General features: G+C 50.3%; 1 protein-coding gene across 1 annotated transcript in view; it reads left to right on the forward strand.

Moving 5' to 3' along the window:
* Positions 1-10,245, forward strand: part of EML2 (echinoderm microtubule associated protein like 2) — a gene marked incomplete at its 3' end in the record, with an annotated part of 18,152 nt that extends 7,907 nt beyond the window's left edge. The window contains exons 7-14 of the mRNA XM_008578611.1: positions 2,818-2,967; positions 3,471-3,540; positions 3,653-3,763; positions 5,033-5,128; positions 6,035-6,169; positions 6,939-7,038; positions 9,809-9,907; positions 10,169-10,245. Of these exons, the coding sequence (XP_008576833.1) occupies positions 2,818-2,967; positions 3,471-3,540; positions 3,653-3,763; positions 5,033-5,128; positions 6,035-6,169; positions 6,939-7,038; positions 9,809-9,907; positions 10,169-10,245 (838 nt within the window). The remainder of the gene's footprint in view (positions 1-2,817; positions 2,968-3,470; positions 3,541-3,652; positions 3,764-5,032; positions 5,129-6,034; positions 6,170-6,938; positions 7,039-9,808; positions 9,908-10,168) is intronic.
* Between the last annotated feature and the right edge of the window lie 833 nt (positions 10,246-11,078).

An 11,078-nucleotide genomic window follows, 5' to 3' on the forward strand; every position in this document is an offset into this window, starting at 1 on the left:
ATACTCCTTTTAACTTTGTTGATTGTTTCCTTTAGTGTACCAAAGGGTTTAAGTCCGATGTAGACCATTTATCTCTTTTTGCTTTATTGCCTATGCTTTTGGTGTCATATCCAAGAAGTAATTGTCAAATCCAGTGTCATGAGGCTTTCTCCCTATGTTTTTTTCCTCTAGGAGTTTTGTAGTTTCAGGCCTTACAGTTAGATCTTTTTCATCTTGCAGTTAATTTTTGTATATGGTGTAAGATAAGGCTCCAACTTTATTCTTTTGCATGTGGACATCCAGTTTACCCAACACTATTTTTTTTTTTTTTTTTTTTCTTTTTTCTTTTTTCCGTGTCCGGCAACGGATCGCAACCCTCAGTGTTGCCCCCGTACCGGACCGGGGACCGGCAACGGGATCGCAAGCCTCGGCGTTGCTCCCGCGCCTCGCTCAGCCAGTGAGCGGGAACCGGTCTGCATATGGGATCCGAACCCTCGGACGGGAGCGCCGCCGCGCCTCCCAAACGGCGCACCATCCAGTGCGCCACTGGGCCGGCCCTGAGAATGTATTTTTACACCAGTGGCCTCTAAGAGCTCTCTGAGGCCTGCATGTTGGGGATTATTATCCCCACTTTCCAGATGAGGAAACTGAGGCCAGAAGAGAGGGCTAAGCCCTGTCCTAGGGAGTCAGAGCATATCTGAGGCAAGGACCCTGACTCTGGGACCCAAACTATTCCAAAATGCCCACTGGGCTTGAAGTTTGCACCCCAGGAACTGCTCTCGGGGCATTGGTTTCTCCTCAGGAGGAGTCAGGGAGGTTGGTGAAATGGCTTGTCCTTCTGGGAGCCCAGAGCCTTCTCAGCAACTGGGAATATTCATGGGAATCTGTGCCAACGGTCCTGCTAGGTGGGACTTGATAAGCATTTGATGAGAGGTGGCTGAGATTGCAAAAGTTAGTGTGGACCTCAGACTGCCCATCTCTACAGTGACTGCAGAGTGGATCAGTTTCTGTGAAGTCAGGATATGCATATTGGCATCACTCAAATATTTTCCGAACATCTGGTGCAGAGGGCTAGGGACTCAGCAGTGACCATGACAGTCTCTGCCTGTCCTCCTGGAGTTCACAGTTCAATGGGGGAACAGCCTTATTGACAGTGATGACCCAGAGTGTGCAAGGCCAGGATGGGGGAACCCACAGGATGTGGGCCAGCTGACCCAGCCTGGGGTCAAGGAGGGCTTCCTGAGTAGGAGAAATAGAAGTGAACAAAATAGCTCAGTCTTGGCCACCATGGTGCTCGTAGTCTCATTAGGGAAGATGGGCAGTTAACAAATAAGCCAGATAATTACTAAGGAAGATAAGTCCATTGGAGGAAATGAGTCCAAGAGCTGCTCTGAGGAGGTGGCAGCTGAGAAGGTGGTGGGGGGAGTGTAGTAGGAAAAGGGAAAGGTTGATGGCAAGGCCTGGGGTGGTGGTAATGATCTTGGCGTTTTGAAGAACTCCAAGAGCAAGGGACGACAGTCACCCTGCTAAGGCCAGGGAGGAGCCCATCAGGCCAGTAGGAAGGAGCTTAGAATTTCTCCCAGAGCACTGGGGAACCACAGGAAGTTCTGAATAGGGAAGGGACAGCCATTCCTTCACCAGATATTGAACTCTTAGTGTTTACTGTGTACCAGGCCCTGTCTGGGGACAAGTAATACAGCAGTGAACAAAACACAAAAATCCCTGCCCTCCTGGAGCGGTCACTGTAGTCAGGGAGACAGGTAATAAGTTAAATAGATAACATATGGGATGATGATAAGTGCATTCGAGAAATACAGCAGGGAAAGGGTGGGTGGGTTTGCAATTTCATTTTATTTATTTATTTTTGGTGGCTGGTCAGTACCAGGATATGAACCCTCGACCTTGGTGTTATAAGACCATGCTCTAACCAACTGAGCTAACTGGCCAGCCCCCTGCAATTTTAAATAGAATGGGCAGGGACTGGAAGGAGGTGAGGGAGCTGTGGCGCAATGGATGAAGACTACTCAGGTGGAGCAAACAGCAAGTGCAAAGGCCCTGAGGTGAGAACAGGGAGGAAGCTAGTGTGAGTGGAGCTGAGCAGGTGGGAGGGGAGGGAGGAACCAGGGCCCAGATCCATGCAGGTCTGGGCTTTTATAAGGACTTTGGCTTTTGATCTGAGTGAGATGGGAGCCACAGAAGGGATGTGAGCTGAATTAAATGTCAACAGGTTTTAACAGGATCCCTGTGGCCTCTATGGCACAGATAGGGAGTGTTAGTTTCCTGTGCCTGCTATAATTACCACACACTTGGTGGCTTAAAACAACAGAAAAACTTTCTCCAACAGTAATGGAGGCTAGAAGTCCAAAATCAAGGTGTTGGCAGGTCCATGCTCCCTCCAGAGGCTTTGGGAAAGAATTTGTGTCTTGCCTGTCTCCTAGCTACTGGTAGCTACCAGCAATCTTTGGGTTCCTTGGCTTTTAGCCACATCACTCTAATCTCAGTCTAAACGTGGCCTTCTCTCCTGCTGTATCTGTGTCTTCTCTTCTATCTCCTATAAGGACTCTTGTCATTGGATTTAGGGCCCACCCAGATCATCCAGGATGACCTCATCTTGAGACCATAATTACATCTGCAAAGACCCGTTTTTCATATAAGGTCACATTCACAGGTTCCAGGAATTAGGATGTGGACATATTTTTAGGGAGACATTATTCAACCCACTACAGAGGTAGGAGTGGAAGCAGGCACACCTCATTCCAATGACGTCGTTGAGTCTGGTAGTCAGCCAGCACTCGCACTGCAAAACAGGCTCCTTAACCAGCCACTGGGCATCTCCAGCTATGGCTACCGAGGCCGAGACTGCCGGGCCAACCTTTACCTGCTGCCCACAGGGGAGATAGTGTACTTTGTGGCCTCTGTGGCTGTGCTATACAGTGTGGAGGAGCAGAGGCAGCGACACTACCTGGGACACAATGATGACATCAAATGGTGAGGCATGGGAAGAAGACGTGACAGAGCTGAGGTGTAGGGCAGGGCCAAGCCTTTGCTCCATCTGGAAAGCCACCAGCTATCCCCAGGCTGAATTCAGTAGGAAAATGTGGATTGATTGGTGAATTCACTCATTGCCTGGATTTTTCACTTCTTTTGAAAACTCTGAACTGGCACTTCAGACAATTTGGTGGGGGGGTTGAAGCAGGGTGGTGGTGGCCCCTTTAAATCAGTGTACTCTCTTGGCTTTAAATCAGTGTACTCTCTTGGCTTTAAATCAGTGTACTCTCTTCATGGTATGTGCTGGAGCCCTGTGAGCATTTTAGCTAGAGACCTGAGGTCTGAGTCTTGCTTCTGAGCTCATGTACCCAGAGTGTATCCACTTATTGCTATTGAAGGACTAAATAAACGCTTTTTGTTTAAATAACTCAATCAACCAATCTGTGGAATGAATAACCAGGCATTTTGACTGTGGTCTGTCTATCTGTCTCCTCTTGCCTCAGCCTGGCTGTGCACCCAGATATGGTCACCATCGCCACTGGACAGGTGGCAGGCACCACTAAGGATGGGAAGGTAATGGAGAGGAGGGGGCAAGCAGAAAAGAGGGGGCACAACTGGGAGACTGGGGTGGAGCCACAGGGGCAGGCAGCTGGTCCCCCCAGGTAACAGGCCTCTCTCTTTTCAGCCGCTGCCACCCCATGTGCGCATCTGGGACTCAGTGTCACTCTCCACCTTACATGTGCTGGGCCTGGGGGTGTTTGACAGAGCTGTGTGCTGTGTAGGCTTCTCCAAATCTGTAAGTTCTGTGCCCACCCTTACCCACCCCCTCACCTCCAAAAGCAGGGGCAAGTGTGGGCACCTTCCCACCTGCCCCTTGGAGATGAGGCCACACCCTCATTGTGATATCGTAAAGGCAGGCCACGCCCCTGGCAGTATTCCAGGTCCTCCCATCCTTTTGATCTCACAGGCCTGCTCTATTAACCATTATGAGGGAGACCATATAACCTGATTTGCCCCAGACAAATTCCGTGTTCTTCTCTTGTTGTAGATCAGTTAATTCTGTTGAATTATTTTTCGCACCCCCTTTCACTCTTGATGGGTCCTTGTCCCTTAGGCCGAGAGTCTAAAGCCAAGTTGCTCCTTGTGCAGTTTCGGAGGGGTGTTGGCAGGTCCAGGCATAGATAAGTATAGAAATTGAGAGTAAGCCTTTAGGAATTTGTAGAGCCATTTGACATTGCCACAACATCCAAGTGTGCAATTGGTAGGCTTTTTTTTTTTAAATCATATTTTACATTTTTGTCATATTTTATGAAAATATTGGTCTGAATTGGAGTGGAGAGTAAAATACAACCAGTACTCCTTACAGATAGTTTAAGAAGCACTGGATTGGAGCCTCCCAGGTTTTCTGAGGCCTAAGGAGAGCCTGTGGGGGAAAAGCTATATTGGTGCCAAAGTGAGGGGAAGAAAAAAACCCTGCCAACTCAAAATTAACCTGCTTAACCGTAGGTATAAAAACCCAACATTAGGGCCGGCCCCGTGGCGCACTCGGGAGAGTGCGGCGCTTGGGTGCGCAGGAGCGCTCCCGCCGCAGGTTCAGATCCTATATAGAGATGGCCAGTGGGTTGCGATCCCCTTACCGGTCACAAAAAAGACAAAAAAAAAAAAAAAAAAAAAAAAAAAAAAAAAACCAACATTATACCAACCTTATTAATTGTTGAATTTTATATTCATAAAAGTCATTCCATAGGAAAATGCAGATTAGTGTCAGCAAGAATTCCCAACTATGTATGCTGGTTGCAGAGAAATCATAGCTAAGGGTAAATTAGATGAGTTTCTCAGAGATGAGTCACTTTAAAAGGCAAATTGTAAAACCTCTTTAAAGGTTTTTATGGCCCCCCCCAAATTGGAGGGGGAGGGTGTCTTTTAATGTTTTTTATATGATGTGGGCGAGGGTCTTTGAAAGTCTTAAAGCAGGCCTGCGAGGTGAATGCCTTAGCGTGTTTTAGGGAGGGAGGGCGGATCCTGACCCACCTGCCTCTCTCCCCTTCTCTCTCCTCTTCTGTAGAATGGGGGCAACCTGCTATGTGCGGTGGATGAATCCAATGATCATATGCTCTCCGTGTGGGACTGGGCCAAGGAGGCCAAAGTGGTAGACAGCAAGGTGGGGTGAACATTCTTATCCCCTCCCCCTGGGGTGCCCCTGTGGGACTCACCCAATCTCAGTGGTTAGGAGTCTGGAATCAGATAGACCTGTGTTGAAGTCCTGGTTTTGCCATTGGCTCGCTATGTGACTTCGAGCAAGTTTGCCCTCCCTGAGCCTCAGTTGCCTCATCTGTAAATGGGGATAATGGTAGCAACTTCCACCTAGGGCCTCAGTGAATATGTTGGGATGTGCGGTGAGTGGACCAGGCCCAGCAGAAAGGTCAATATGAGGTGGCTGCTGACTCTACAGTCTTGTGAGGTCCAGGACAGACCTTGATTTTCTTCTGGTCAGTGGCCTATTTTATAGATAAGGCATGGTAGAGGGGAGACATATTTGCCCAAGGTCACATGCCTGTCCTCAGCTGGGAGCAGGAAACCTGGGTTCTGGATCAGGGCTCACTGTTAGGGAAAGGAAAAATGGTTAAAAGGCTGGGTTCTGGAGTCAGACCTAGGTGAGTTGGATTTCAGACATGGCTCTTACCTAGCCATAGAGCTTAGGCAAGTGGCTTGCCCTCTCTGAGCCTCACTTCTTTATCTGCAGTGTGGGGGGAGAGGTAAGGAACCTTATCTCACACAGTGCTGTGAGGATTAAATGAGTTAATGGATGTAAAATGTTTAGCACAGTGCTTAGTGCAGAGGAGGGGCTCTCAGAGTGTCTGCCGTTATGTTGGTGATAAAGAAGCTGATAATGCCTCACTGGCTGGTCCTGCCTCCTGTACTTTAGTTTGCTGTATAGGAAAAGTACAGACAAGTAGAGTATGCAGGGCACGAACCACACAGCCGAATAAGGCAGTCCTATGCGGGGTGCGTATGGTAGTCCTGGTGGCTTTGAGGTCCTCATTCAGAATCTCCTCCACCTCTAAAGTGCTCCAACGAGGCCGTGCTGGTGGCCACCTTCCACCCCATGGACCCCACTGTGCTTATCACCTGCGGGAAGTCCCACATCTACTTCTGGAGCCTGGAGGGGGGCAGTGTGAGCAAGCGACAGGGCCTCTTTGAGGTGAGTGCCAGGGGTGCAGCTACAGCCTGGCCCTGAGAGGCAGGCAGAGATACCCAGGCAGACAACAAGACAGCCAGAGGGTCCCAGGGGCTGCTGAGAGGGTGCCTGCCAGGGCCTCAGACCCATGGATGATCCTCCTTGATTCTCAGTGGGATCAGAGTATAGCAGCTCCTGCAGAGAGTGAACGTTCAGTAAACGGGTGCTATGCTTGTCGGTATTATGGATAACCAAAGAATGGTCAGAGCCTGACTGGCTGAGAGACAGGAACTGAGACAGACAAACTGAGCAGGAAGCAGAGGGCCTGGGAGAGAAGATACAGGGGTACCTCTGATAGGGCTCCCCTGCCTTTGGTTAGAGTTGGGGCCTCCACCCCTAAAAGAGAGGCCCTGAGAACACCAGGCAGATGGAGATGAATGGAGATACTGAGAAGAAGATGGGGTGAGGCAGAGAAAGGGGTCTGGAGAGACAGACGGAATATTAGGAGGGAGTTAGAGAGAGGGGAGAAATGAGGGGCAGAGAGAAGGGGAGAGAAGTCAGGGAGGAGAGAGAGGAGGAGCGGGTGGGAAGGAGAGACAATGTGGTCAGAAACTGGGCGACCTAAGCAATCCAGGGTGGAGGCAGGTTGGAGATGGGAATGCTTCACATGAGGCCTTCCACCCAAAAGCACAGAGGGGATCCTCTGGACCACGGTCCTGGGTGATAGGTGACCTCTGGGAGGCCACTCTGCTTCAGCGGCACTCTGAAACTTTCCTTTTCTCCCCTACCTTAGAAACACGAGAAACCGAAATATGTTCTGTGTGTGACCTTTTTGGAGGGTGGCGACGTGGTCACTGGAGACTCTGGGGGGAACCTCTATGTGTGGGGCAAAGGTCAGTGTCATCCCATCTGTTTGGTCACCAACCAAGTCTTCCCAAACACCCTTGGCTGTGCCTCCTTTCCTCTAACCCTGTTTGTGTGGAATGAATGATAAAATGGATTAAATTCCTACCTGTCCAATTCCAAGAGCCCGTCAAGGCTCAGTATAAATATCTCCACCTCCATGAAGTCTTTATTGATTCCCTCCACACTTGTCCTCTGCAGATCCCACGTTAGGGATCAAGTTTGAATTATAAATGAATGGGTTAGTTCAGTTGCGGATGGATGGATGGATGGATGGATGGATGGATGGATGGATGGATGGATGGACGGATGGATGGATGGGTAGATAAAGGAAGGACAGATGGGTAGATGAAGGGATAGATGGATAAGTGGTTTGTCCCAGACTGTGGATCAATGAATGAATGAATAAACGAGTTGATTGTCCTAGCCAATGGATGGATGAATGGATGAATAAATGTTTGTTCCAACCAGTAGATGACTCTATTAATAAATTAATGGGTTATTCCAGCCAAGGATAAAGGAGTGAGTAAAAGTTTGTCTCAGTCTTTGAGTAAATGTGTGAAGAAAGGAACAAATGGGTTGTCCCAGCCAGTGGGAAGCGTGAATAAATGAATGGGTATTTTGGCCTGGGTGCTTTTGCTTTCATTTACACTATACTCCTTATTCAAGGCTACACTGAGTATTATTCCCATTACACAGAGGAGAAACAGTGTGCTCAGAGAAGGGAAGTGGCCCAGCATAAGGCCAAGCTTGGCTGAGTCAGGGCACCTGGTCTCTAAGGCCCCTGTCCTTTTCACACCAGCTGCCCCCTTGCACGTGGGTGAGAGATAGGCCTGAACCAGGTGTTGTTCTGTGTCCTTGGGTAAAAGCCTTCCCGTCTCTGGGCCTCAGATTTCCTGCCTGTAAGCTGAATGGGAGACAGGGATTATCTCTCTCTAAGCACCAGTTCTGCTGACCTGGGGGAGCCTGGCCCCCTGTGGGGTTACCCGAGGCAGGGTGTACAGTGGGAGGGGAATTGAGTTGGGAGGGCCTGAGTTTTAGGTCCCAGTGGCGTAGTGTGCTCTGTGTGGCCTTGGGAAAGTCATGTCCCTTCTGAGACTCAGTTGTCCCATCGGTAAAGTGCATATACTGTCACGAACTCTCCACAGGGTTGTTCTGAGCTTTCCTTGAGATCAGGCAGCTAAAGATAAGCTCTGAATAATCAGTGACACTGTGTCTTTCCTGGAAGACTGTTAAGTTTCTGGGGCAGGGACTGAGTTTGATTGGTTTCCACATCCCCAGACCCACCCCTGGGCTTCGGCCTGTCAGGGGGATGGGTGATTGGAAAGATAGATGGACAGAATGATGTACGGACACGTCAGGTGTAAACAGAGCCTCGCTTGCTTGCAGGAAGTGATGCCACATCTGAGTCTTGACAGATGGGAATTGAAGAGAGTGGTTCCTTCCTCTCCTGCTTGAGCCTTCTCCCTTGTCTCACGGCCTTCAGTCTTGCCCTCTTCAATTCAGTTTGTTTCTAGAAGCGAATGTAAATCTGACCCTGTCCCTCTACTTCCACTACTCCCTGGTTCCCTGGGGACAAGATCTGGGGTCCTAACTGAGGCCTCCAAGACCCTGTGTGGTCTGGCCATGTCTTCTTTTGCCTTGAAACTCTGGCCCTTGCTTGTTACACTTAATCACACCAGATTCTTTTTAGATCCCTAAATAGTCTGTGCTTTTCTACTCTGCCCTTTGCAAAAGAACTTGTTCTTTCTGCCTGGAACATTTTCCTACCCTCTCTTGTCCCAGCTGACTCCGTTACACTTAATCACACCAGATTCTTTTTAGATCCCTAAATAGTCTGTGCTTTTCTACTCTGTGCCCTTTGCAAAAGAACTTGTTCTTTCTGCCTGGAACATTTTCCTACCCTCTCTTGTCCCAGCTGACTCGTACTCAACCTTCAGATCCACACTCAGCTACCCTCTCCTCCAGGAGGCCCTCCCTCACCCACCAGGCTGGGTACCCTCATGGGATCTCAGAGTCTCCTGGGTTTTCCCGTTCCACCCCCAACTGCCTTGGGTTGTCACTGGCTTGTAGTGAGTCTGTCTCTGCCACTGGACTGTGAGCCATGTAAGGGTATGATCTGAGGTTGTCCTGGTCACCACTGTGTCCCCACTATAGGGCTGGGTCCAGAATAAATGCTAGTCAAATAACTGTTGATTAAATGGGTTAATGGAAGGATGAATGACAGGATAGGTAGGTACACAGGTGAGTGGGTCGATGGATGGGAAAATAGATGGAAAATGGGTGGGTGTTTGTATGGAAGGATGGATCGACTGGTGAGGGGGTAGTTGGATGAAAGAGAGGTGAATGAATGGAGGAGAGGTGGATGGATGGACGGATGGAAGAAAGCGTGGATGGATGGACGGATCAGTAGACTGGTGGATGAATGGACGGGGGGGTAGGTAAATAGCAGACTGGTGTCTGGGTAGGTAAGTGAATAGATGACTGGGTAGATAGAGGTATGGACAGACCAATAGGTGAGTGGGTGAGTGGACGGCTGGGTGAGTGGACTGGCAGATGTTAGTTCAGATGGTTTAATGGATGCATGGTATTTGAGTAGGTGGGTACTGGGTGGTTGGATGGGTGGGGGGGTGGAAAGTCAGAGAGAAGCATGGAAAGGTGGGTGAATGGATAGATATAGGCTTGAGAGTTTGAGGTGCTTTCAGGCATCAGTGCAGTGGCAGCTTCCCCAGGCTGACTTCTGCCCCTGGGACCCTACAGGTGGAAACCGCATCTCACAGGCAGTGCTGGGTGCCCATGATGGTGGTGTGTTTGGGCTCTGCGCCCTGCGGGACGGGACGCTGGTATCTGGAGGGGGCCGTGATCGGCGGGTGGTCCTCTGGGGCTCTGACTACAGCAAGCTGCAGGAGGTGGAGGTGAGGAGGGGGAGTGGGCCATATGAGGGTGGAGAGGCCCCCCCATCACCCCACCAGGGCTCCTAACACGGGACCCTCCTTCCTCCAGTGTGTCACCCCCACCCCACCTCTGCTTGTGTGCTATACTCATCTGCCCTCTGTCATCTGCCCTCCCAGGTCCCTGAGGACTTCGGCCCCGTGCGCACTGTGGCAGAGGGCCGGGGAGACACGCTGTATGTGGGGACCACCCGCAACTCCATCCTGCAGGGCTCGGTCCATACGGGCTTCTCACTGCTTGTCCAGGTTAGTGTCTCTCCTCTACACCCCTTCCCCTTTCCCCAACTATTTCTCTCCTCTGCACCATCCATTCCTCCCTGTTTCCCCTCCCGTTTGTCCTCACCTCCCTCCCTCATAACCTTACCCTGCCCTGGCCCTGACCTGGGACCCCTCCAGAACTCCCCATGATCCAGCAACCTATGAGTAAACTGCTAGCACAGCAGAGGGTCCCCAGGCTCCAGTTACACTGCCTCCTGCCCTTCTGATTGGGAGTGGCGGCTGCAGTCCATCTGTCTGTCTGGTTGGTAGGTGCTCCAGCAGGTTGTCACATGGGCAGCAAACACCCTGGCCACACACCTCCCAGGTCTCTAGCTACAAGGATCTTGTAAGGCCTTGCTGGAGTCTCCCTATATTTCTTCTTGCAGCTCAGATTTCTCAAGGTCTGCAACAGCCTTACTCCCCACCCAAATAAAAAAAACCCACCTACTGGGAGGCAGTATAGCGTGGTGGTTAGTAATATGAATTCTGGAGTGTGACTGCCTGGGTTTAAATCTCAGCCCTGCTGCTCATTAGCTGTGTGATATTGGGCAAGCGAGTAACCTCTCTGTGTCTCTGTGAAATGGGGAGAGCAGCAGAACTTATTGCCAAGGGTTNTGAATTCTGGAGTGTGACTGCCTGGGTTTAAATCTCAGCCCTGCTGCTCATTAGCTGTGTGGTATTGGGCAAGCGAGTAACCTCTCTGTGTCTCTGTGAAATGGGGAGAGCAGCAGAACTTATTGCAAAGGGTTTTGTGAGAATCCCATGAGTCATTTCATACACAGCGTTTAGAATGTAGTGGAGGGGCCAGCCCATGGCTCACT

The sequence above is a fragment of the Galeopterus variegatus genome, unplaced genomic scaffold (assembly GCF_000696425.1).
Source record: "Galeopterus variegatus unplaced genomic scaffold, G_variegatus-3.0.2 Scaffold1725, whole genome shotgun sequence".
NCBI classification, from domain to species: Eukaryota; Metazoa; Chordata; class Mammalia; order Dermoptera; family Cynocephalidae; genus Galeopterus; species Galeopterus variegatus.